At 51.0% G+C, this 25,692-nt stretch overlaps 2 protein-coding genes across 8 annotated transcripts; one reads left to right on the forward strand and one right to left on the reverse strand.

The window, feature by feature from the left end:
- The first annotated feature begins 4,612 nt into the window (after positions 1–4,612).
- Positions 4,613–13,924, forward strand: ATG4D (autophagy related 4D cysteine peptidase). Of its 5 annotated transcripts, none has more exons than XM_053583293.1 (10): positions 4,616–5,271; positions 5,828–5,911; positions 5,986–6,159; positions 6,719–6,995; positions 7,068–7,132; positions 8,379–8,509; positions 12,564–12,642; positions 12,727–12,803; positions 12,886–13,005; positions 13,797–13,924. In XM_053583293.1, exons 1-10 carry the CDS (start codon positions 5,040–5,042, stop codon positions 13,821–13,823), a joined length of 1,266 nt encoding a protein of 421 aa, XP_053439268.1. In that variant the 5' UTR covers positions 4,616–5,039; the 3' UTR covers positions 13,824–13,924. The 5 variants fall into 5 exon arrangements, with proteins under 5 accessions (XP_053439269.1, XP_053439267.1, XP_053439268.1 ...); XM_053583291.1 differs by lacking the exon at positions 13,797–13,924 and adding an exon at positions 13,555–13,759 and having other exon boundaries at positions 4,626–5,271; XM_053583294.1 differs by lacking the exon at positions 12,886–13,005 and having other exon boundaries at positions 4,613–5,271; positions 13,797–13,907.
- Positions 13,925–14,346: 422 nt separating this feature from the next.
- Positions 14,347–25,571, reverse strand: KRI1 (KRI1 homolog). 3 transcript variants are annotated; one of them, XM_053583278.1, is made up of 19 exons: positions 25,439–25,571; positions 25,246–25,319; positions 24,501–24,606; positions 22,248–22,356; positions 21,718–21,772; positions 21,590–21,639; positions 21,260–21,356; positions 21,092–21,169; positions 20,686–20,822; positions 20,192–20,318; positions 19,992–20,087; positions 19,735–19,905; positions 18,871–18,946; positions 18,691–18,779; positions 18,490–18,607; positions 18,273–18,403; positions 15,944–16,008; positions 15,750–15,845; positions 14,347–14,665 (listed from the first exon to the last, which is right to left on the reverse strand). In XM_053583278.1, the coding sequence occupies exons 1-19, from the start codon at positions 25,530–25,532 to the stop codon at positions 14,347–14,349; spliced, it is 2,088 nt and encodes a 695-aa protein (XP_053439253.1). In that variant the 5' UTR covers positions 25,533–25,571. The 3 variants fall into 3 exon arrangements, with proteins under 3 accessions (XP_053439253.1, XP_053439254.1, XP_053439255.1); XM_053583279.1 differs by lacking the exon at positions 18,871–18,946 and having other exon boundaries at positions 18,490–18,638; XM_053583280.1 differs by having other exon boundaries at positions 22,248–22,403; positions 24,501–25,319; positions 25,439–25,513.
- Positions 25,572–25,692: the final 121 nt, after the last annotated feature.

The following is a 25,692-nucleotide window of genomic DNA, read 5'->3' on the forward strand; positions in this document are numbered from 1 at the left end:
GTGCCTGCCACAACAACCGGCTAGTTTTTCTATTTAGAGTAGAGACAGGGTCTTGCTCTTCCTGAGGCTGGTCTTGAACTCCTGAGCTCAAGCGAATCACCTGCCTTGACCTCCTGAAGTGTTAGGATTACAGGTGTGAGCCACCGCATCTGGCTTGTTCAAATCTTTGGTCCATTATTATTATTATTACTATTATTTTAGATAGAATCTCACTATGTCGCCCTCGGTAGAGTATTGTGGCATCAGCAACCTCCAACTCTTGGGCTTAAGTGATTCTCTTGCCTCAGCCTCCCAAGTAGCTGGGACTACAGGCACCCGCCACAATGGGTTGCAGTTGTCATTGCCTATTAGCTGCCCTGGGCCAGGTTTGAACCAGCCAACCTTGGCTGGTGCCGAGCCATTGTCCGTGGGTTTTTTTTGTAGAGACAGAGTCTCACTTTATGGCCCTTGGTAGAGTGCCGTGGCCTCACACAGCTCACAGCAACCTCCAACTCCTGGGCTTAAGCTATTCTCTTGCCTCAGCCTCCTGAGTAGCTGGGACTACAGGCGCCCGCCACAACGCCGGGCTAGTTTTTTTTGGTTGCAGTTTGGCCGGGGCCGGTTTGAACCCGCCACCCTCGTTATATGGGGCCGGCGCCTTACTGACTGAGCCACAGGCGCCGCCCCATTGTCCGTGTTTTTTATCAGGTGCTTGTCTGAGTCTCTCTCTCTTTCTCTCTCTTTTTTTTGAGACAGAGTGTGGTTACCATAGCTCAAGGCAACCTCAAACTCCTGGGTTCAAGTGATCCTCTTGCCTCAGTTTCTCAAGTACCTGGGACTATAGGTGTGCAATACCTGGCTAGAAAAATTATTCTATTTTTTTCTAGAAATGTAGTCTTGCTCTTTCTGAGGCTGGTCGCCAACTCCTGAGCTCAAGCAATCATCCAACCTCAGCCTTACAGAATGGTAGGATTATAGGCACTACACCCAGCCCAGTTTTCTGAGTTCTGTTTTATTTTGTATTTATTTATTCACTTTGAGACAGTCTCAAGCTGTCACCCTTGATAAAGTGCGTGGCATCATAGCTCACAGCAACTTCCAACTCTTGCGCTTAAGCGATTCTCTTGCCTCAACCTTCCAAGTGGCTGGGACTACAGGCTCCCACCACAACTTCTGGCTATTTTTTTGTTGCAGTTGTCATTGTTGTTTTAGCTAGCCTGGGCTGGGTTGGAAACCGCCAGCCTTGGTGTATATGGCTGGCGCCCCACCCACTGAGCTATGGATGCTGCCCAGTTTTCTGAGTTTTTAATGCATGGGGAAACATGCTAGAGAGGTGAGGTCACTTTTCCAAGCCACCTGGCCACAAAGTCAGCCTGGGTGGCCACAACTATGATATTGCTTTGAGGATATACGGATAATTAGTGTAGAGACTATTAGTTGGTGGAGAGTGGAGTTGCCAGGCTGGCCTCTTGAGGGCCAAGGGCACAGGATGAAAAGCAGTATGGTTAATTGCAAGATCAATTTGGGACCCATCAAGCCTGGGGAGTCTGGGGATGTGCCAGGGAGAAACACAGGTGGTGGGTAGAACATGGGTTGGGGATGGAGTCCAAGGTAAAGCACTGACGTTGCAACTGTACTAATGGGGAAAGATAGAAGGTGAGGGATCCAGACCCATCCCTGGAGGGAGGAATCAGCTGTGGCCACTGTGTGGGTCAGACACCAGATCTAACTTAAGGGGGTCACTTGAGGCCTCCACAGCCCAGCTGTCCCTGGCCCCATCTCACTGTTCCATGAGCCCTGAAACTAGCCTCTAAGTCCCCAGATTTTGTCCTCTTATGCTCTGCCCCTTTGTGTCTTTTGCTTTGGCACCTTTTCTTCTTTTATGTGACCACAGAGGAACTTCTGACCCAATATGCCTTCTTCCCCCTTGAGATGTCCTAAGGATCCTCCTGTGCCTCTTCCTCCCCACATTCTAAAATTCTCTGTCCATTCCATAAGTTGGTTGTCACAACTGCTGTGGGGGTGAGCACTTACTGCGTGCCAGCCTACATGCTGAGTACTGGGGACACAGCAGTGATATCCATAGACAAATATACCCCTGACCTGTGTGTCCAACCCATGAGGTGATGAAAACACAGGTAATAAAGATATGTGTACATAGGATGGCACCTGTAGCTCAAACGGCTAAGGCGCCAGCCACATACACCAGAGCTGGCGGGTTTGAATTCAGCCCGGGCCTGCCAAACAATGACAACTACAACCAAAAACTAGCCAGGCATTGTGGTGGGTGCTTATAGTCCCAGCTACTTGGGAGGCTGAGGCAAGAGAATCACTTAAGCCCAGGAGTTGGAGGTTGCTGTGAGCTGTGACGCCATAGCACTCTAACCAGGGAGATAGCTTGAGCCTCTGTCTCAAAAAGAAAAAAAGAGAGATATGTGTACATATTAAAAAATATATATATACATATATATTTGTTTGTTTGTTTGGATTCAGGTGATCCTCCTGCCTCAGCCTACTGAGTATGAGTACAAGATTAGCAGGGACTATAGGAGCCCTCCACAACACCTGGATACTTTTTCTATATTTAATAGAGCCAGGGTCTCACTCTTGCTCAGGCTGCTCTCAATCTCCTGAGCCCAAGCAACCCTCCTGCCTTCACCTACCTAAGTGCTAGGATTATAGGCATGAGTCATGTTGCCTGGCCTCATATAAATTTTGTATATCAGATTATCTTTTTTTTTTTTTTTTGCAGAGACAGAGTTTTACTCCATGGCCCTAGGTAGAGGGCCATGGCATCACACAGCTCACAGCAACCTCCAACTCCTGGGCCTAAGCGATTCTCTTGCCTCAGCCTCCCAAGTAGCTGGGACTACAGGCGCCGGCCACAACACCCGGCTATTTTTTTTGTTGCAGTTCGGCCGGGGCAGGGTCTGATCCCGCCACCCTCTGTATATGGGGCCAGTGCCCCACTGACTGAGCCACAGGTGCGGCCAGATTATCTTTTTTTTTTTTTTAATTTTTTTGTAGAGACAGAATCTCACTTTATCACCCTCTGTAGTGTGCCATGGCATCACAGCTCACAGCAACCTCCAACTCCTGGGTTTAGGCGATTCTCTTGCCTCAGCCGCCCGAGTAGCTGGGACTACAGGCACCTGCCACAATGCCCGGCTATTTTTTTGTTGCAATTTGGCCAGAGCTGGGTTTGGACCCACCATCCTCCGTATATGGGGTCGGCACCCTACTCACTGAGCCACAGGCCCCACCACATACACCAAGGCTGACGGGTTCAAAACTGGCCCAGGCCAACTAAACAACATTGGCAACTGCAACAAAATAGCCAGGCGTGGCTCAAGCAGTTAAGGCGCCAGCCACATACACCTGAGCTGGCAGGTTCGAATCCAGCCTGGGTCCCCCAAACAACAATGATGGCTGCAACCAAAAAAAAAAAAAAAAAAAATAGCCGGGCGTTGTGGCAGGCGCCTGTAATCCCAGCTACTTGGGAGGTGGAGGCAGAAGAATTGCTTGAGCCCAGGAGTTGGCGGTTGCTGTGAGCTGATATGCCACGGCACTCTACCCAGGGTGACAGCTTGAGGCTCTGTCTCAAAAAAATAAAAATAAAAAGATATTATTAAAAGTATGAAGAGACCTTTCTTTTTGAAACTGCTTTCGTTTGTGCTTGTGTATTTACTGTGTAGCCCAAGACAACTCATAGTCTTCCAATGCAGAACAGGGAAAAGGAAGATTGGACAGCCCTGCCCTAACTGTTCTTCAAATGCCATTCTAAGGACTTTATACAGAAGAAGTCAGCTCATCCTCCTACATCTTTATAAGTTAGACACATTAATTTTTTTCTTTTTTTTAGGCAGAGTCTCACTTGGTTGCCCCTGATAAAGAGACGTGGGGTCACAGCTGATAGCAACCTCAAACTCTTGGGCCTAAGCGATTCTTTTGCCTCAGCTTCCTAAGTAGCTGGGACTACAGGCACCCTCCACAACGCCCAGCTAGTTTTAGAGACGAGGTCTCGCTCTGGCTCAGGCTGGTCTCGAACTCGCGAGCTCAGGCAATCCACCCTGCTCTGCCTCCCAGAGTGCTACTAGGATTACTGGCGTGAGTCACCGCGTCCTGCCACTAATTATTTTTTTTTTCTGTAGTCCCGGCTACTCAAGGATCTGAGGCAGGAGAACTGCTTAGGCCAGGAGTTTCAGGCTGCAGTAAACTATAATGACAACCGCTGCACTTCAGCCTAAGCAACAAAGCTAAACTCTATTTCTTTTTTTTTTGTTTGTTTGTTTTGGATTCTTTCTCTGGGTATAGGTGATATGAAATGTCATCTAAGAGCGGCTCTTGTGGCTCAAAGGGGTAGGGCGCTAGCCCCATGTTCCGGAGATGGTGGGTTCAAACCCAGCCCTGGCCAAAATCTGCAAAAAAACCCAAAACAATTGAAATGTCATCTATATCATTGGGTGTATTGGAGCTCTGTTTTACACAAGAGATAATTGAGGCGTATTTTGCCCCTGGTGGAGGTCACACTCAGCTAATTAGGCCCCAAGACAAGGCGGATTATTGGTCGGCAACTCTTGGAGGGACGTGGGCAGGTAGGTACACATTCAACCTGAGCACACGCCAGGCAGGCAGTCCGTCCCAGGACCTTGGAGGGGGCGTTTCCGGGACGTTGCTTCTCGGCTGTGGCGCTTGCGATTCGGATCTGCATGCTTTCTCAACGCTCCTGGCGGTGAGATAAGGAGGGCGTGGGGACCCGCGAGGAGGCGGAGGGAGTAGAGATTCCACGCAGCGACCGGGGATCTGGGCACTGGACTTCTGGGAGCGGGGCATGGGCGGGGCGTCCGTCAAGGCCACGCCCCCTGCTTCACTGTGGGGCCTGGGCCGCTAAGATGGCGGCAGCCTCTTCGCCTGCGGCTGCAGCCTGCGCAGGGCGCAGGACACCGGGGCCGGGGTCCGAGTAGCGCCTTCTTAGAGCCCTTAGTGTCCCAGTCGCGGGGCGCCTTGGGCCGCGGCGGTCGCAGCCCCCGGGGTCCTCGTTGTGCCCCCCCGGCGCGCCCATGAACTCGGTGTCGCCCGCCGCCGCGCAGTACGGGAGCGGGAGCCCCGAGGACTCACGCCGGCCCGAGGCCCGCAGGCCGCGGGGCCCCCGGGTTCCGGATCCCAACGGCCTCGGACCCTCCGGAGACAGTGTCCCGGCTCTTGGCTCGTCTGGGGCCTCTCCCGGTGAGCCGGACGAAGTGGACAAGTTCAAGGCCAAGTTCCTGACTGCCTGGAACAATGTGAAGTACGGTGAGAAGGGGGCTTAGAAGTCACTGGGAGGAAAAGGGTTTAAGGGGAATCAGACCCTGTAACTGCTGGTTTTTTCACCATGTTCCCTTCCTGTGAGTCACCAGTGGGTCCCCCGCCCTACCCGACCCAGAGTGGACCTGTGGCAGGTTGAACAGGGTGTGTTTTCAAGCCCCGCCCATCTCCCCGGTAACCTTGGGCAAGATCCTTTGCTTTCCAGACACCTCCATTTTTTTTTGTTTGTTTGTTTTGCAGTTTCTGGCTGGGGCTGGGTTTGAACCACTACCTCCGGCATATGGGACCAGTGCCCTACTCCTTTGAGCCATAGGCGCCGCCCAGACCCCTCCATTTTTTACTCTCTCTGTAATATGGGTACAATAATTAGAATGGCCTTAATTCATCTTGAATGCATGGTAGACACTCGGTATCTGTCCAGAGACCCCACCTCCCTAGTTAGAGGGATATCGCACAGATGCCCCAGGGCTACCCTTAAGATAGGAAGCAGGATCATGCCCTTTCACAGAAGCAAGTGCTTCATCCCCTGGGTACGTCTCCTCAGGTTGGACAGTTAAAAGCCGGACCAGCTTTAGCAAGATCTCCAGCATTCACCTCTGTGGCCGCCGCTACCGTTTCCAGGGCGAGGGTGAGCTGGTGGTGGTGGTGGTGGGGGGGGTTTGGGGAGTGTCCCTGTTGACAGCTGATAGGCCGCTTTTGTAGGTGACATCCAGCGTTTCCAGCGGGACTTTGTGTCTCGCCTATGGTTCACATATCGCAGAGACTTCCCACCCCTACCTGGGGGCTGCCTGACCTCAGACTGTGGCTGGGGGTGCATGTTACGCAGTGGTCAGATGATGCTGGCTCAGGGCCTGTTACTGCATTTCCTGCCCAGAGGTGAGTGATACTGGGGAGTAGAAGGGGTGCATTAGGAGCACAGGGCTGACCAGGTGTCAGCAGTTTGAATTGTTTGTAAACAGGCAGGGATGGAGGCTCATGCCTGTAATCCTAGCACTCTGGGAGGCCTAGGCAGGTGGATTGCTTGAGTTTAGGAGTTCAAGACCAGCTTGAGCAAGAGTGAGACCCCATCTCTAAGAATAGCCGGGCTTTGTGGAGGGCATGTCTTAGCCACTTGGAAGGCTGAGGGAAGAAGATTTCTCAAGCCCAAGAGTGAGCTCAAGAGGCATTCTACCAGGGGCAAGAAAGTGAGATTCTGTCTCAAAAAAAAAACAAAAAAAAATTTTTTTAAACAAAGTTCAAAGTCATGTTGGAATTGTGTGTTGAGTAATTGGGGTAGGGGAGTGAGAGTTTATAAAATAAGAGTTTCAGGAATGTGCAAATTATAGTTAATCTTGGGGTTCTAGAACATTAGAATTGTGTACAATGGAGACATAAATGAGAACTGTGCCCCACACACATACTAGCACTGTTTGACTTTGTACTTCATCCCTACCAGACTGGACATGGGCTGAGGGCAGAGGCCTGGGTCCCCCTGAGCTGTCAGGGTCGGCCTCTCCCAGCCAATACCATGGGCCTGCCCACTGGATGCCACCACGGTGGGCCCAGGGCACTCCTGAACTGGAGCAGGAACACCAGCACCGGCAGATTGTGTCCTGGTTTGCTGACCACCCCCAGGCTCCCTTCAGCCTACACCGGCTTGTGGAGCTTGGGCAGAGCTCAGGCAAGAAGGCTGGTGACTGGTATGGGCCATCAGTAGTGGCACACATCCTCAGGTGAGGGCTGCTACAGGGAACATGGGAGCTGCCAGGTACTCCCAGGAACTCAGGCTTTCCTCTCATCCCCAGGAAAGCTGTGGAGAGCTGCTCTGAGGTCACCCACTTGGTGGTATATGTTTCTCAGGACTGCACAGGTAAGGGTCTGGGAACCATGAGGGTCTCACTCTGAGCCAATCACTGCCTCAGAAATACTTCTAACATGAATGAAAGTCTGGTCTTTGCCTCATAGAGTGGTTGTGTTGATTAAATGAATCAATAATACAAGTTAAAGCCTACAGCAGCACTTGCCACATAGTAGGTGTTCACTAAATATTAGCTATTATTATTATTCCCAACTACCCATAAGTTCCCATTTGTAAAGGGTCTTTGTTGTTTGTTTTTGTTTTTGAGGCAGAGTTTCACTCTGTCACCCTGGGTAGAGTGCTGTGGACTCTTGGGCTTGAGCAATCCTCTTGCCTCACCTCCCTGAGTAGTTGGGACTACAGGTACCCACCACAACGCCCAGCTAGTTTTCCTATTTTTAGTAGTGATGGGGTCTTGCTCTCGCTCAGGCTCATCTCTAGAAAGGGTCTTAATCAATGGGAATTTCCATGGATTACTGTCAGGAAATCTATAACACCTCTGAATTTTTTTTTTTTTTTTTTTGTAGAAACAGAGTCTCACTTTATGGCCCTCGGTAGAGTGCCGTGGCCTCACACAGCTCCACAGCAACCTCCAACTTCTGGGCTTAAGCGAGTCTCTTGCCTCAGCCTCCCGAGTAGCTGGGACTACAGGCGCCCACCACAATGCCCGGCTATTTTTTTTTGGTTGCAGTTTGGCCGGGGCCGGGTTTGAACCCGTCACCCTTGGTATATGGGGCCGGCGCCTTACCGACTGAGCCACAGGTGCCACTCACACCTCTGAATTTTTACACAAAATTGTAGATATTTGGGGACGAAGTTCAATATTCAGAGAATTGTGTCTCCAGAAATGGTTGAGGCCACTTCTCTGGGAGCAGGAAATGGGCTCAGCTGAAGGGCGCAGTGCTCAGTGCTCACATTTCCATAGTGGTAAACCAAGGCTCCAAGTCCCTGAGGGTCATCCTGGCCTGGCAGTGGGGAGGAGCTGTGGAGAAGGGTCTCCACTGTTCCTGTCTCTTGCTCTTGGTCTAAATCTAAGGTTGTTCTCCCTGTAAAATGGGGATGTCTACACCTGCCCAGAGGTTCTAGGATCATCTAGGGGAATTTGAGGAACAGTGGAAAGACCTTCTTTGATGACAATGACAGTGGTCAATGCCAAGATGTTGCAAGTGCAAGATTGGGCTTCTGGGGTATACAGGATCACACTCTGGGGCTTGAAGGGTAGGCAGGTAGGTGACCTGATGCCACCCTGTCGTTCCAGTGTACAAGGCAGATGTGGCCCGCTTGGTGGCCAGGCCAGATCCCACAGCTGAGTGGAAGTCTGTAGTCATCCTGGTGCCTGTGCGACTGGGTGGTGAGACTCTCAATCCTGTGTACGTGCCCTGTGTGAAGGTAGGTTCAGCCACATTCAATGGCATGTCTACTTGGGAGCCCTCCAGACATTCTCTTTTTTCTCTTTTGAGACAGAGTCTCCTTCTGTTGCCCAGGCTAGAGTGCTGTGGCATAAGCCTAGCTCACAGCAACCTCAACTCCTGGGTTTAAGCCATCCTCCTGCCTCAGCCTCCCACATAGCTGGGGCTACATGTGCCTGCCACAACCCCTGGGTAATTTTTCTATTTTTTTTTTTTTTTTTTTGTAGAGACAGAGTCTCACTTATGGCCCTGGGTAGAGTGCTGTGGCATCACACAGCTCACAGCAACCTCCAACTCCTGGGCTTAAGTGATTCTCTTGCCTCAGTCTCCCGAGTAGCTGGAACTACAGGCGCCTGCCACAACGCCCAGCTATTTTTTTGGTTGCAATTCAGTCGTGGCCGGGTTTGAACCCGCCACCCTCGGTATATGGGGCCGGCGCCTTACCAACTGAGCCACAGGTGCCGCCCAGTTTTTCTATTTTTAATGGAGATGGTGTCTTGCTCTTTCTCAGGCTGGTCCTGAACTCTTCAGCTCAAGCAGTCTACCCACCTCAGTCTTCTAGAGTGCTAGGAGTACAGGTGTAAGTCAGCACCCGGCCAGCCCTTCAGACTTTTAAAACTTGGCTTAGAGCTGTGTTTATGTGTCCTTCCTCCCTTCACCATTTTATTCAATAGTTAGGGAATGGCTCCTCTGTGCCACTTCCTGTCCCAGTTTCTGGGGAGTCAGAGGTGAAATGTACCCACTAGAAGCAGACATTCTAATGGGAGAATGCTAGGCAGTGCATCTGTAACCAAATTGGCATTACAGCTTGAATGGTAAAGGGAAAAATCTTATACAATGAAAGGCAGATGGGGGTGGCAGCAGAGCTTAGGAAAGCCCCACTTGGGCCAAGATGCAAATGAAGAGCCAGAGCAAAGTACACCAGGCAAACAGCAGCGAGACAGAGCCCCGAGACGCCCAAGTTCTCTCATGGTCCACAAGGTTGTGTGGCATTTGTCCTCCTACCCCCTTTACTTCATCTCCTCACTCATTCTGCTTTAGCTAAGTGGACCTCCTGACTATTTTGAGAACACTCTGCCTTAGGGCCTTTGCACTGGCCATTCCCACTACTTTCACCAGAGACACAGTGGCTCTTTTAGGTTCTTTTAAAAAACTAAGAGTAGGGTGGCACCCGTAGCTCAGCTACTGGGGTGCTGACCACATACACCTGGCCCAGGCCAGCTATAACAATGACAATTGCGACAACAACAACAAATAGCCACGTGTTGTGGCAGGTGCCTGTAGTCCTAGCTACTTGAGAGGCTGAGGCAAGAGAATCACTTAAGGGCAGTGGCAATGGCCCATTGAGTAGGGTGCCGGTCCCATATACCGAGGGTGGTAGGTCCGAACCTGGCCCCAGCCAAACTGCAACAAAAAATAGCTGGGCATTGTGGCAGGTGCCTGTAGTCCCAGCCACTTGGGAGGCTGAGGCAAGAGAATCGCCTAAGCCCAAGACCTGGAGGTTGCTGTGAGCTGTGACACTACGGCACTCTACTGAGGGCAACAAAATGAGACCGTCCCTAAAAAAAAGAGAGAATCACTTAAGCCCAAGAGTTTGTGGTTGCTGTGAGCTATGACGCTACAGCGCTCTACAGAGGGTGACAGCTTGAGACTCTGTCTCAAAAAAAAAAAAAACCTAAGAATAATCAAAAGAAATCTTTCAGGTTATTTTTTATTTTTATTTTTTTGCAGTTTTTGGCCAGGGCTGGGTTTGAACCCACCACCTCTGGCATATGGGGCCGGCACCCTACTCCTTTGAGCCACAGGCACCACCCTCAGGTCATCTCTTAACAGAGTCCTCTTCTGACACCCCTATTTGAAATTGCAAAGTCCCTTCCTTCCTTTATTCTTTTCCATAATGTCATCTCTCCCAAGCTAGAATGTTAGTTTCATCTAAGCCCAGGAACTGGAGTATGAGCTGTGATGCCACAGCAGTACTCTACCGAGGGTGACAGAATAAGACTATGTCTCTAAAAAAAAACGAAACAAAAAACACAGGGTTGGGCCAGGCGGTGGCTCATGCCTCTAATCCTAGCACTCTGGGAAGCTGAGGCCAGTGGATTGCCTGAAGTCACGTGTTCAAGACCATCCTGAGCAAGAGTGAGACCCTGTCTCTAAAAATAGCCAGGCATTATGTCGGGCACCTATAGTTCCAGCTACTTGGATGTCACAGCACTCTACCAGGGGTAGCAAAATGAGACTGTCTCAAAAAAAAAAAAAGAAAACACAGGGTTAATAACAGCCACTATTGGCTTGGCACCCATAGCTTAGTGAGTAGGGCACTAGTCACATACACCAAAGCTGGTGGGTTTGAGCCTGGCCTGGGCCTACTAAACAATAATGACAACTGCAACCAAAAAAATAGCCGGGCGTTGTGGCAGGCACCTGTAGTCCCACCTACTTGGGAGGCTAAGGCAAGAGACTCACTTAAGCCCAAGAGTTTGAGGTTGCTCTGAACTGTGATGCTATGGCACTCTACTGAGGTGACATAGTGAGACTCTTATCTATAAATAAATAACAGCCACTATTTACTTAGTACTTTTTTTTTTTCTGGAGACAGATCCTCAAGCTGTCACCCTGGGTAGAGTGCCCTGGCATCACAGCTCACAGCAACCTCCAACTCTTAGTCTCAAGCAATTCTCTTGCCTCCGCCTCCAAAGTAGCTGGGACTATAGGCACCCACCACAACGCCCGGCTATTTTTTGGTTGCAGCCGTCATTGTTGTTTGGTGGCCTGGGCTGGATTCAAACCTGCCAGCTCAGGTGTATGTGGCTGGCACCTTAGCCGTTTAAGCCACAGGCACCGAGCCTACTTAGCACTTTTTATATGCAATGTTGTGATAGTCATGGCAAACAGAATTCATGCCCATTTTATTCCAGGAAAAAAACCTGAAGCTCTAACAGAGCTTTGTTGAAGCTGGAAATCTAATTCTAGGCTATTGACTCCAAAGTCTGCTCTGAACCATCATACGTGGATTATACTATCCCTCAAATATATCTTTTCAAATCCTAGTTTGCCAAAACTATGTCACCCTCAGAAAAGTGCTGTGGTGTCACTGCTCACAGCAACCTCAGACTCTTGGGCTTAAGCAACTCTCTTGCCCCAGCCTCCCAAGTAGCTGGGACTACAGGTACTGGCCACAACACCCAGATATGTTTTTGTTGTAGTAATCATTGTTGTTTGGCAGGCCTGGGCTGGGTTTGAATCCACCAGCCCCAGTGTATGTGACTGGCACCCTAGCTGCTGAGCTACAAGTGCCAAGCCATAACTACTTCAACTATTTGTAAGAAATTACTGCTCACTGCGGTGCCCATAGCTCAGTGGGTAGGGCGCCAGCTACATTCACTGAGGCTGGCAGGTTCAAACCCAGCCCAGGCCAGCTTAAAAAACACTGACGACTGTAACAACAATAACAACAAAATAAGCAGGTGTTTGATGGGTGCCTGTAGTCCCAGCTACTTGGGAGGCTAAGGCAAGAGAATCGCTTAAGCCCAAGAGTTTGAGGTTGTTGTGAGCTTTGATGCCACAGCACTCTACCCAGGGTGACAGCTTGAGACTCTGTCTCGAAAAAAAAGAAATTACTGCTCACATATGGGTATTTTCTTTTCTTTTTTCTTTTTTGAGGCAGAGTCTCACTTTGTCATCCTCTGTAGAGTGCTATTGTGTCATAGCTCACAGCAACCTCATACTCTTGGGCTCAAGCGATTCTTTTGCCTCAGCCTCCTGATTAGCTGGGATTACAGGCACCTGCCACAACACCCAGCTATTTTTTGTTTGTTTAGCAGGCCCAGGCCAGGTTCAAACCCACCAGCCCTGGAGCATGTGGCCGGTGCCCTAACCACTGAGCCATGGGTGCCGAGCCACATGTGAGTGTTTATCTTGATCACTGCTGCCCCACTGGATCTGGGTTCCCACATAGTAGGTGTTTGCTATGCATTTGTTGAGTGGCTCCTGAGAGCACCTGCCTCAGATTCCACGCACTCTATCCCTTTCAGGAGCTCCTGCGTTCGGAACTATGTCTGGGCATCATGGGTGGGAAACCGAGGCACTCACTGTACTTCATTGGCTACCAAGGTAGGCAGAGTGTCTCAAACTCCTCCCCACCTCCCCATCTCCTCCTCTTTCCCCACCCCTACTCATATCTATCTCCACCCTCAGATGACTTCCTGCTGTACTTGGACCCCCACTACTGCCAGCCCACTGTGGACATCAGCCAGGCTGACTTCCCTCTGGAGGTGAGCTGGGATACCAGGGAGGGGGACAGCTGGGGACATGAGAAAGGGGCCAGAGCCTTTGAGCCACCTTTGTCTGCCCCAGTCCTTCCACTGCACCATACCCCGCAAGATGGCCTTCACCAAGATGGACCCGAGCTGTACTGTGGGCTTCTATGCTGGAGGCAGGAAGGAGTTTGAGACACTCTGCTCAGAGTTGACCAGGGTGAGCAAGAGGAATGGAGGGTTGGGGGACAAAGGCAAGATTTGGGGCAAGAGAAACATGGGCCTAAAGTTCATCAGACCTGGGATGCTGCTTCCAGGCTAAGTATCAATATTCACCTCTCAGAACATGAGTGAATGCCAAGGCCAACTACTAGGTCAATATTATCCTACATGCAGGCTACAAAAGCCCAGCTCTGATTAGACTCCAAAAGGGAGTAGGGTACCTTGGGGACAGTTGCATCCAGCGGCTCAAATTTTGGGCCCCGTTTCTGTCTTGGCTTTGCTCTCTGACCAAAGCTTTACCCTTGTGGTGGCAGGAGATGGCCTCCAGCACTTCCAGGCATCCACCTTTCTAGTTCATTGTAAAGGAAACTACATTTTTATAGTAATCGCAGCAAAACTCCTAGAGCTGTCATTCATTGGCTGGGTTGGCCCACGTGCTCACCACTGAGTCAATCACAGTGGCCAGGGGATAGAAGGTGCTAATTGGCTGACCTACCCTGGAGTAGTAAATGTGCATGGGGCTGAGCATTGCCCTCCCTCCCACCAGGTCCTCGGCTCCTCCTCGGCCATGGAACGTTATCCCATGTTCACCCTGGCTGAAGGCCATGCTCAAGACCATAGCCTGGATGACCTCTGCTCTCAGTTCTCCCAGCCAGCGCTGCGGATCCCTCGCTCTGGGTGGCTCCTCAAGGCTAAACGCCCAAGCTCAGAAGACTTTGTGTTTTTATAAAAGGAAGAAATGGAGGAAAAGATTCATTACTATTTATTTTTTTATTTATGTCATGCCAGGTGTGGGAGCTTGAACTCTGGCAGTGATGGGATTTCCTGTTCTCAGCCCCAAACAGGCCCATCTGCAACCAGTCTAGGAGACCAGGGATCATTCAGCCAAGGACAGAGCCCGTACACCTGCCTCCCACCAGCCAGGCCCTCCTGGCAAGGCATTAAGGGAGGGGGTAGACCCTCAGGCACTGACTGAAGTACTGTAGTTTGCACTGGACTGCTTGGGCCCCTTTCTGGTCCTGAAGTCCCTGTCCTAGGGGAACTATGACCACCGGGGATGCGAATAAAGCTGTTTGACTTGAATGTGGCTATGGCTTGGCTCAGCATTCTGAGGGAATATGGGGTCTAGGAGGTGTTTCAAGGTGAAGTTTTCAAGCCATGTAGGTAAGTTTGTCAAGTGGACCTGTTCCCTTGTCTGTAGGATGGGCAGAGTGGTCTGCCCATATGGTAGTTGTGAGGGTGCATGTGGCAGATAGATAGTATTGGTCAGAAAGAAGGGGATACATTCATCCAGGGGTCTTTGCCTATTCCCTGTTGTTTAGGAGCCACTCTTGGGCCTCTACTGCTTCCTCCGCTGCCGGCCCAGCTGTCGAAAGTGCAGTCGTTTGGGGTTGAGCCCAAATGCCTGCAGTCTCTGGCAGCTGAACTCATGCCCACCAAGTGTCACTGTAGAGCCCAGCAGCCTTGCCCTCTTGCCCCTCTTCTGTTTCTTGGGGGCTGGCTCCTGGGTGAGTGACACAGGGGCGTCCTCTTCCTGTGCTGGGGGGCTCTTGGGCTGGGGCTGCTTCCCATATGACACATCAGGCACTGGTAGCTGCTCCTGAGGGACAGCTTTGTTTCTCTGTGGCTTCCTTGTGGCTTCTGTGGGTATCTCTGTCCTAGGGGGGAGAAAAGTCAGGGCTCAGCCCAGGCCCATTTCTAAGCAAAAGTGGTGAGGTGGCAACAGACATTAAGAGGCCTGCGTGGGTTTCAAACTGAGTCTAATGCTAAAGCCAGGGTTTTTCTTTCTTTCTTTTTTTTTTTTGTAGAGACAGTCTCACTTTATCGCCCTCTGTAGAGTGCCATGGAGTCACACAACTCACAGCAACCTCCAACTCCTGGGCTTGGGTGATACTTTTGCCTCAGCCTCCCAAGTAGCTGGGACTATAGGTGCCCACCACAATGCCCGGCTAGGGTTCTTCTTTTTTCTTTTCTTTGGAAGACAGGTCTTGGGGTCTCACTCTGCTGCTCAGGCTGGAGGGCAGTGGCACAAGCATAGCTCACTGCAGCCTCGAACTCCTGGGCTCAAATAATGCAGCCTCCCACGTAGCTGGGAATACAGGCATGCACCACCATAGCCTACTCATTTCCTTATTTTTTTGTAGAGATAGTGTCTCAATATGTTTCCTAGGCTGGTCTCAAACTTCTGGGCTCAAGCAATACTCTTGCCTTGGCCTCCCAAAGTGCTGGGATTGCAGGCGTGAGCCACCACACCTGCCCAAAGCCAAGATTTTTTCTACTGAACTCAAAGGCTGGATTGTGATACTGATAATTCTAGTATTTGTGTTTGAGCCTACACTAAGCTATTTACATAAATTAATTCAATTTAGCTTTAAATAAACTTAATAAGCTATCACCCTTGCCTTATAGAGTGGGAAATAACAATCATAATCATGATAACAGCTAATGCCTATAGGGTATTTACTGTACCTTAATCACTTTATAGGCGTTAACTCAATCCCCAACAACCTGATGAGATAGAACCATCTTTAACTTTATCTTACAGATGAAAAATAGACCCAGAGGGGGGCAGCGACTTGCCCAAGGTCACACAGCTATGGCCCAGCCAGGATTTAAACCCATGTCTCAGAGGAAACTCCATTCCCAAAGTCAACTAACAAGGGCCTGCCAGAGCAAATTTGGCTCTGGCAGGCTCCTGGCCCACCTTCACCCCCCACCCCCACCCTGGTCAGTGCTGCTTACTCTGAACAGAGAGACTTGAAGATCTGCTGCTTTTTCCAGGAGTTCTGAGCCTTCCGTCTGTAAGTTCTCTTGTCCTGCAGCTCCTCCTGCTCTGACCTGTAGGCACCCAAGAGACACACCTGTTACTGGCTGCTCTGGGAGGTGGCTGTGCTTGCCTACCCCTCCTCCCAGGGCACCTGACCCAGCCCTGTCACCTGTACATGCAGGTCTTCTTCAGAGAGCACCACCGGTTCAGCTCTTTGTCATTGGCAGCAAGGATCTGTGTGGGAAAGGATGGTAATTCCCTGGCAGCCCTGCCACTGAGCCTTTGTCACCTCATTGGTCAAAACAGGATGGATGCCAGCACCACCCAGCAGAGCTCACCAGATGAAGAAACTAAGACTCCAGAAGGGATCCTTATCCTAGGTCACATGGCCAAGAAGCCAGTGGACTTCAGATTATGCTTAAAGACCCAAGACCCTGGGCGGCGCCTGTGGCTCAGTGAGTAGGGCGCTGGCCCCATATGCCGAGGGTGGCGGGTTCAAACCCAGCCCCGGCCAAACTGCAACAAAAAAATAGCCGGGCGTTGTGGCGGGCGCCTGTAGTCCCAGCTGCTCGGGAGGCTGAGGCAAGAGAATCGCGTAAGCCCAAGAGTTAGAGGTTGCTGTGAGCCGTGTGATGCCACGGCACTCTACCGAGGGCGGTACAGTGAGACTCTGTCTCTACAAAAAAAAAAAATTAAAAAAAAAAAAAAAAAAAAAAAGACCCAAGACCCTTGACTCCTCACTTGTACACTGCTGTTCCCCAAAGCCTCAGAACAGAGCAGGAATCTGCCAAGCACCAGGTTGACTAATCTCCAGATAAAGCTCATGTTGCCAACCTATAGGCCTCAATTTCCTCATTTATGAGGTGGGCATCCCCACAGAACCTACTGGAAAGTTGTTAGGACTGAGTGAATGAGGATGGTGTTAGTTCAATAAATGTTACTGGATGTTATTGTTACTGACCATTAAAACAGTCAAGCTGTCATTGCTGAGGGACAGTGGGTGCTCATGACTGAATAGGCACCATGCAAAGAGGCATGCATGTTTGATTTTGCTTCTGCTCTACAGCCATGAGGTAGGAGTTGTTCTTTAAGAGATGGAGTTTCACTATTGCCATGCTGGAGTGCAGTAGCACGATTATAGCTCACTGCAGCCTCAAAATCCTGGGCTCAAAAATCCCCCTGCCTTAGCCTCTAGACTCAAGCAGGGGTCCTCAAACTGCGGCCCATGGGCCACATGAGGCGGTGTGATTGTATTTGTTCCTGTTTTGTTTTTTTACTTCAAAATAAGATATGTGCAGTGTGCATAGGAATTTGTTCATAGTTTTTCTTTTTAAACTATAATCCAGCCCTCCAACAGTCTGAGGGACAGTGAATTGGCCCCCTGTTTAAAAAGTTTGAGGATCCCTGCTACCTGGCACTACAGGTGTGCCACAATGCTCAGGTAATTTTTTAAATTTTCTGTAGAGAAGGGGGTCTCGTTATGTTGTCCAGGCTGGTCCTGAACTCCTGATCTGAAGCAATTCTCCTGCCTTAACCTACTGTTAGGATTATAGGCATGAGCCACTGCACTCCGCCCTCTTACTACCATTTTCTGAAGTTTGTTTTTTTGAGGCAGAGTGTCACTATGATGCCCTCAGTAGAATGCCGTGGCATCACAGCTCACAGCAACCTCAAATTCTTGGGCTTAAGTAATTCTCTTGCCTCAGTCTCCGGAGTAGCTGGGACTACAGATGCCTGCCACAACGCCTGCCTATTTTTTGGTTATAGTTGTCATTGTTGTTTGGCTGGATTGAAACTCACCAGCTCTAGTTTATGTGGCTGGCACCCTAGCCACTGAGCTGCAGACGCTGAGCCTGTTTTTGTTTTTGTTTTTCTACCCTATGCCCTGAGCAGAGTGCAATGATGTCGTAGCTCACTGCAACCTCAGACTCTGGCTATGGGCATCCTGCTGCCTCAGCCTCCAAAGCAGCTGGGATTACAGGTGCTTGCCATGGAGCCTGGCTGGGTTTTTCCATTTTTTTCATGAGTCAGGGTCTCACTCTTGCTCAGATAAGCCTTGAACTCCTGAGCTCAAGCAATCCTCCTGCCTCAGCCTCCCACAGTACTGGGAGTCTGGCTTTTTTTTTTTAATTGAGACAGTCTTACTTTGTTGCCCTCTGTAGAGTGCTGTACCATCACAGCTCACAATGACCTCAAACTCTTGGGCTCGAGTGATTTGCTTGCCCCAGCCTCCCTAGTAACTGGGACTACAGGCCCCTGCCACAATGCCCGGCGATTTTTTGTTTGTTTAGCAGGCCCAGGCCAAGTTCAAACCCACCAGTCCCAGAGCATGTGGCTGACACCCTAACCTCTGAGCTATGGGCACCTAGCCTATTACTACCATTTTTGAGATAATAAAACAGGTTGTCATTTTATGGCATCTCTGAGAAGGCAAACAGCTCTCTGCCTCCTCTTATATATAAGGCACCCCTAGTGTCCTCTGCCACCCAGGGCCCCACCTCTTCAGTGCTGAGCCCAAAGTCACAGGGCACCACGTTGCGGTACTTGAAGCGACAGGGCAGGTCATCGATGATGTCCTCGTAGTCCAGCCGGTAATAGTCATTCAGGTACTCCTCAAACGTCTTGTCCCCTGCATAGGACAGAACCAGGCTGCCAGGGCATGCCAGGTCCTGCAAAGACCCCAGCTCACCTGCAGCCCACCCACACAGGCCTCACCAGGGTCGAACATAGGCTTTTCCTGCCCCACTACCGCAGCGAAGGGGGACTTGCGCTTCTTCTTGCCCATCAAGGGCGCCTCATGCTTCTGCTGGCTGAGGTCGTAGTCAGCGTCCATCTGCCAGGATGCACAGGACAGATCCAGCAGCCTTTGGGACCTTCTGTGGTACCCTGGGATCCCTCCCAACCCATGGCACCTACATTGAAGTCGGGGTCCTCACAGTGAGGCTCCTGCTGACTCCATGTTCCATCTTGCTCTGGTCCATCCCATGTGTCCCAGTTCCAGTCATCTGGTTCCAGAGAGGAGAGAGAGCTGGGGTCTGGGCAAGACCTCAGGCAGCCCCAGCCCCCACCTGCAGCCTGGTGCCTGGCAGACCTCACCTTCAATCCCTTCCTCCTCCTCAAATTGTGGCTTCTCCTCCTCTGCAGTGCCATAGTACTCATCACCAAAGCATTTCTGCAGAGTAAAAGCTGGGAGCTCAGCACCTGTGATGCCAACGACTCCCCTCCTTTTTTTTTTTTTTTTGAGACAGAGTCTCACTTTGTCACCCTTGGTAGAGTACCATGTCATCATAGCTCACAGCAACCTCAAACTCTTGGGCTCAAGCGATTCTCTTGCCTCAGCCTCCCAAGTAGCTGGAAGCGCAGGCACCTGCCACAATGCCCAGCTATTTTTAGAGACAAGGTCTTGCTCTTGTTCAGGCAATCCACCAGCCTTAGCCTCCCAGAGTGCCAGGATTACAGGTGTGAGCCACCATGACCAGCCCCGCCCACCATTTTTTTTTTAAGGGACAGTGTCTCACACTGTCACTAGTTAGAATGCAGTGGTGTCATCATACTCATTGCAGCCTCAAACTCCTGGCCTCAAGTGATCCTCTTGCCTCAGCCTACCAAATAGCGAAGGCACCACCACCACATCTGGCTAAATTTTAAATTCTTTGCATAAGATGGGTCTTGTTATGTTGCCCAGGCTGATCTTGAAATCCTGGCCTCAAGTGATCTTCCGACCCTGGCTTCCCAAAGCCTGAGCCTCAACTAAACTTTCAAGTGGAAATCAGATAGATCCTATCTTTCCTGGCCACAGTCCTGAGATAGAGCCTAGAGTTAGGTTCACTATATAGACAAAGAGGCTCAGAGAAGCCAAGTTACTTCTCTGAGGCCACACAGTCAGGAAACAATCCCCGATTCCAGAACCATATTTCTGAGGACTTGGTGTTGAGGCTACGCGAGGCCAAGAGGATGCACCTGCATGAGCTGGTCGTGCTGAGCAGGGTCAAAGTCATCCTCAAGGTCTCCCTCCTCAAAGCCCAGTGTTGAGTTGCCTGTGACCTTGCGCAGTTTCTCCAACTTGGCTAGAATCTCCTTCCTCTTCAGGTTCTTCAGTTGTTTGAGCTCCTCTTGCTTCTTTGCTTTCTCCTGTGAGTGGTAGGGCCAGGATGCAGGAAGTGTGGGCTTTCATGGCAGGCTGGGGGACCTGTCCTGGCTGGCCACCCCACACTCACCCTCCTCTTCCGCTCCTGAGTCTCTTCCCTCTTCTCCTTCCTGCGTTCATCCTTGCGCCGAACAGAGGATGTGATGCTACGTGGGTAGGTCTTGACCTGAGGGCAGCAAAGGAGCCCAGGAAGGCAGCATGAGATAACATGGGGCTCTCCACTAGGCCTGGATCCCAGGGCCTGAGTACTCCCCAGCCCTGGCCACACACCGAGGCTGAGTCAGGCTCTTGGAAGCGGAAGTTGTACTTGTGCTCAAAGTCTTCCTGCTTTTTCAGAAACAGCTCCCCTTCATCAGAGGAATCATCCACAGATAGCTGGACTGGGGGTCCAGTGACTCTGGGGACAAGATAGGGTAAAGCTAGGTGGGGCACCCCACTCCTGCATGCCTAGGCACAGCTGTGTGAACTCATATAATGGCCTGAAGAACGCTGCAAGGTACATACTGCCATTCTCCTCATGTACAGATAGGGAAACTGAGGCATGAAGTCTAACAGCAGGGCAAGGATTTGAAGTGGTCCTATCTGGCTCCACAGGTTACAGTCTGCAATCTGTGGCTCTCTGTGGTCACAGAAGACTAACTTTGCAACCATCTGTGCAACAACAACAAAAAACCCCACAATGTCTTTTGCCTCCTGGCTGGCATTGGCTGAGCATGTGTCAGGAAGGGGGCACCAGGCCCAGGCCCTGGGGAGACTGAGCTCACCCTTTCTCCTCCTTCTCTTCCTCTTCTTTTTCATTCTCATCTCCCTCCTCCTCATAGCGTTTGTTGAGGATATAATCCCTCAGGAATTGCTCCCCTTCCTCCAGCTCTGGGTCATTCCAATATTCCTTAAGATGGGTCTGGAGGATTAAGGAAGTGACAGGAGCCAGGTCATAGATTGGGAGACAGGGAAGAAGGGTGAGCATGGGCACCAAGTGGACATGACAGCAAGCCTCTGAAGCGGATAACATTATCCTCATTTTAGAGATGTGGAAACTGAGGTACAGAGATGGGCATACCCCATCTTCAGAGCATGTGCTCTTGGCTACCTGCTCAAAGGTCGCTTTTTGGAAAAAGCCTGGACAGAACAGGCAGCTCAGTTCATCAGTGATGATGTAGGAGAACTCACCAGTTCCTTCAAGGATTTAGGGTTCTGAATCCCTTTCTGTCCCTTCAGCCACTTGATATAGTCGGCCTCTTCCTGGGCCTAAGGAAAGGCCAGTGCTGAAGGTTTGAGGGACTCCCAGGCTCCCCCCAACCATCTGCCCCATCAGTCTGGCTAGGCCCCAGCACCTACCTTCTCTTCACTATTTTTAGCATGTTTCTGAAGCAACACAGAGCTACCTTCCCCAGCACTATCCTCATCCTCACTGTCCTCCACAAATGCCCGGAAGCTGTCCACAAGAGAAAACAAGACTCAGGACAGGTAAGCTGGGCTCTGCCCTCTACCCTAAGATTAACACAGTTTATTAAGCCCTGAGTGCTCCTCTTGACAAGCTCAGAGCAATGCTATGATGTTACTAAGCCCATTTAACAGATGAGGAAACTGAGTCATGTATATAGCAAGTGACAGCTCAATCTGAATCCAGGCCCATCCCATGGGCCATTCACCACAGCCCAGCCTTACCTTTCCTTGAGCTGTTTCTGTTCTTCCACGTAACTTTGTGATGAGGTTTCCTGCAGAAAAGAGAATGATGTGGGCCTCAGGCCAATATGGGACCCCTCATCTTACTACCCAGCTTCTACTCCACCTACCTGCAATCTCTGATCAGAAGCTTCCCCATCTGAATTGTCCTCATCAATGTATTTGCTGTGCAGGGAAGGAAGAAATCTTTAGAATATACTTTCCATGGCCCACCTATTTCCATAGGGTTAGGGGATTGTGGGTTCACTGAGGCTCCTACTCTCAAGGATTCCCTCAGCGGGGCACAGGAGCTCACTTCTATAATTCCAGCACTCTGGGAGGCTGAAGCAGGAGGATTGCTTGAGTCCAAGAGTTTGAGACCAGCCTAGGCAATAGACCTTGTTTCTATAAAAATATTTTAAAATTAGTGGTGATACCCCCATAGTCCCAGCTGCTTGGGAGACTGAGGTAGGAGGATCACCTAAGACCAGGAATTTGAGGTTACAGTGAGCTACTCCAGCCTGGGTAGTGCAGGAGTACAGAATAAATAAATAAGGGTTCCTTCAAATTCTGTTAGGTCACTGACTTTTTTCCACCTCTGACTCTAAACTCTTGTCCTGGGCTGGGGACCAGAGGATGGGTGTGTGGACTCTCTCCTTACCCTTCTTTCTCCAGAATAACCTTCCTCTTGTAGTCCTTCAAGTACATGGGCCGAACTTTCTTCTGTTTCTCTGAGGCTTCTGGCTCTTCCTGGCTCTCTGAAGATGACGCTGTAAGGCCACCAGGAGACACTTGCCATTATGCACAAGCCCCCTCGCTGCCTAGGCAAAGAAACTCATAGGGTAGGGCCTGGTTCAAACCCCAAATCCACCAATTCCTAGGTACTAAGAGGTATCACACTTTGCCACCACCTGGTGGATTTGGGATCATTCAGGAAGCAATTCTGGCTCTTAACAGTGCCAAGGACCCTATACTTTTCTTTCTTTTTTTTTTTTTTTTTTGAGACAGAGTTTCACTTTGTTGCCCTGGGAAGAGTGCCATGGCATCATGTAGCTCACAGCAAACTCAAACTCTTGGACTCAAGCAATTCCCTTGCCTCAGGCTCCCAAGTAGCTGGGACTAAAAGCAACTGCCATAATAGCTGGCTATTTTCTTTTTCACTTTTAGTAGAGATGGGGTCTCACTCTTGCTCAGGGTGGTCTCCAACTCCTAAGCTCAAGCAAATCCACCCACCTTGGCCACCTACACTGCTTTGTTTTTCTTTCTTTCTTTTTCCTTTTTTTTTTTTTTTTTTAGAGACAGAGTCTCACTTTATCCTTTATTGCCCTGGGTAGAGTGCCATGGCGTTACAGCTCACAGCAACCTCCAGCTCTTGGGTTTAAGCGATTCTCTTGCCTCAGCATCCTCCATAGCTGGGACCACAGGCACCCATCACAAGGCCCAGCTCTTTTTTTGTTGCAGTTTGGCTGGGGCCGGCTTAGAACCTGCCACCCTCAGTATATGGGGCCGACACCCTACCCACTGAGCCACAGGCGCTGCCCCTAATTTTTTTTCTTTTTTGAGACAGGGTCTTGCTCTGTCACCCAAGCCAGAGCGCAGTGGCACAATCACAGATCACTGCAGCCTCCAACTCCTGGGCTTAAGAGATCCTCTCATCTCAGCTTCTCAACATGCTAGGACTAAAGGAAGAACCCAACCACACAGTTCTTATTAACCCTGTTGCCAGGCAGCGCCTGTGGCTTCGTAAGTAGGGTGCTGGATCTATATACCTGCCAAACTGCAACAAAAAAATAGCCAGACATCGTGGGGGGCACCTATAGTCTCAGCTACTCCAGAGGATGAGGCAAGAGAATCGCCTAAACCCAAGAGCTGGAGGTTGCTGTGAGCTGTGATGCCACAGCACTCTACCGAGGGTGACAAAGTGAGACTCTGTTTCTAAAAAAAAAAAAAACAAACCCTGTTGCCTACCCCATCCCACAGTTTTTGTATTTTTTTTTTTTTTTTGAGACAGAGCCTCAAGCTGTTGCCCTGGGTAGAGTGCCGTGGCATCACAGGTCACAGGAACCTCCAACTCCTGGGCTCAAGCGATTGCCCGCCACAACGCCCAGCTATTTTTTTTTTTTTGGTTGGAGCCGTCATTATTCTTTTTTTTTTTTTTTTTTGAGACAGAGCCTCAAGCTGTCGCCCTGGTTAGAGTGCCATGGCATCATAGCTCACGGCAACCTCAAACTCCTCGGCTCAAGCGAGTCTCCTGTCTCCGCCTCCCAAGTAGCTGGGACTATAGGCGCCTGCCACAAGGCCTGGCTATGTTTTTTTTGTAGAGACAGAGTCTCACTTTATAGCCCTTGGTAGAGTGCCATGGCATCACACAGCTCACAGCAACCTCCAACTCCTGGGCTTAAGCGATTCTCTTGCCTCAGCCACCGGAGTAGCTGGGACTACAGGCGCCCGCCACAACGCCCAGCTATTTTTTGGTTGCAGTTCAGCCTGGGCTAGGTTTGAACCTGCCACCCTCGGTATATGGGACCGGCGCCTTACCGACTGAGCTACAGGCACAGCCCACGCCTGGCTATTTTTTGGTTGTAGCCATCATTGTTGTTTGGCGGCCCGGGCTGGATTCGAACCCGCCAGCTCAGGTGTATGTGGCTGGCGCCTTAGCCGCTTGAGCCACAGGCGCCGAGCCTGGAGCCGTCATTGTTGTTTGGCGGGCCCAGGCTGGATTCGAACCCACCAGCACAGGTATATGTGGCTGGCACCTTAACCACTTAAGCCACAGGCGCTGAGCCATCCCACGGTTCTTATTAACCCAACCTAAGACCCTCTGCTAAGCCCCTGTGTTGTTCCTTCAATAGTCATGCCAATGATAAGGCACTGAGGAAGGTGAGGCTCAGGCAGAAGTAGCCCCAGACCAGACCTGGTCTCTGATAAAAGGTGGCATCTTCCTGATAAATACGGGGGTCCTTCTTCTTCAACAAGGAGAGTGTCCTGTAAAAGTCATGCTCCTCCTGGGGGTCAAATTCCTAGAGCAGGAAAAGGGGTGGGGACAGATTTCAGAAGCAAGGCAGTAAGAGCCCTGGTGGGCACTGGTGACTCAGGCAGGTGGGCTGAGAGGGTGCAGTAATCAGGAATCCCTCTGCAGAAAGGCAGGTAGGAGGATGGTCTGCCCGTTTGTGGGTAGGTAGAGGCGGGCCACAGGTATGGGCAGAGGAAAGAAGGGGGCAAGAGAGTGCACTTCCCTGAGAAGACAAGGGACTGTCATGGGCAGGTGGGCGGGACTGCACAGTAGGGCTGGGCAGAACCTAAGGGCCGACGTGGGCAAAAGTTAGGCACCTCTCGTGGCTCAAGGAGCAATATAATGAAACATGGTTAGATTTTTAGGAGTGAAGTGGGGAAGAACCGAGACTCCTGGGGTACTGAGGTGTCTTCCAATACATCAGGGTGGGCGGGTGAATCCGTGGCAGGGGAGGGAACAGAGTGTTTAGGACATCCCTAAGGAGGCAGAGGGTGATGTCAGTCCCCAAGAGATGGGGGCGGGGCTTGGACTCTGCCAAGGAAGGCGCCGGATCCCGGTTAGCCGCTCCTTGTACGTCGGGGTCGGGGTTTGTGAGGCTTGGACACCTCGGTACATTCAAGAAGGGCACGGGGTCTGGAAAGCGCACCACACGGTCGTCACTGGAGTCAGACTCAGAGCTGGAGTCTCCACCGCTGTCCCGGTCCCCGTAGCGATCCTTCACTGTAGGGCACAGACCGGACCCCCCCACCCCAGCCGATTAGCCTGGTGGACCAGATCAATCCCCACTTCCTGAGGGCCCTGCACATGTCGACGCCCTTGGGCATGCTCCCCGCACTCACACTGCTGCAGTTCCTCGCGCTCGCGGTAGCGGCTGTACCGCGCGGCGAACGCCGAGTTCACCCGCAGCGGCGACGCAGCCCTCGGCTCCCGCATGGCGACTCTGCAGCCCACTGCGCAAGCGTTTGGAGACCGCCCCTGCAAGGGGCGCGACTACTCTCGGTCCCGCCCCGGCGAACTATACAGGAGGCGGAGCCAGCAATAACTTGGTCCTCGACTCTTCCCGGATAAGGCAGGCCTTGCCCCAGTATTGTCC

The sequence above is a fragment of the Nycticebus coucang genome, chromosome 3 (assembly GCF_027406575.1).
Source record: "Nycticebus coucang isolate mNycCou1 chromosome 3, mNycCou1.pri, whole genome shotgun sequence".
NCBI classification, from domain to species: Eukaryota; Metazoa; Chordata; class Mammalia; order Primates; family Lorisidae; genus Nycticebus; species Nycticebus coucang.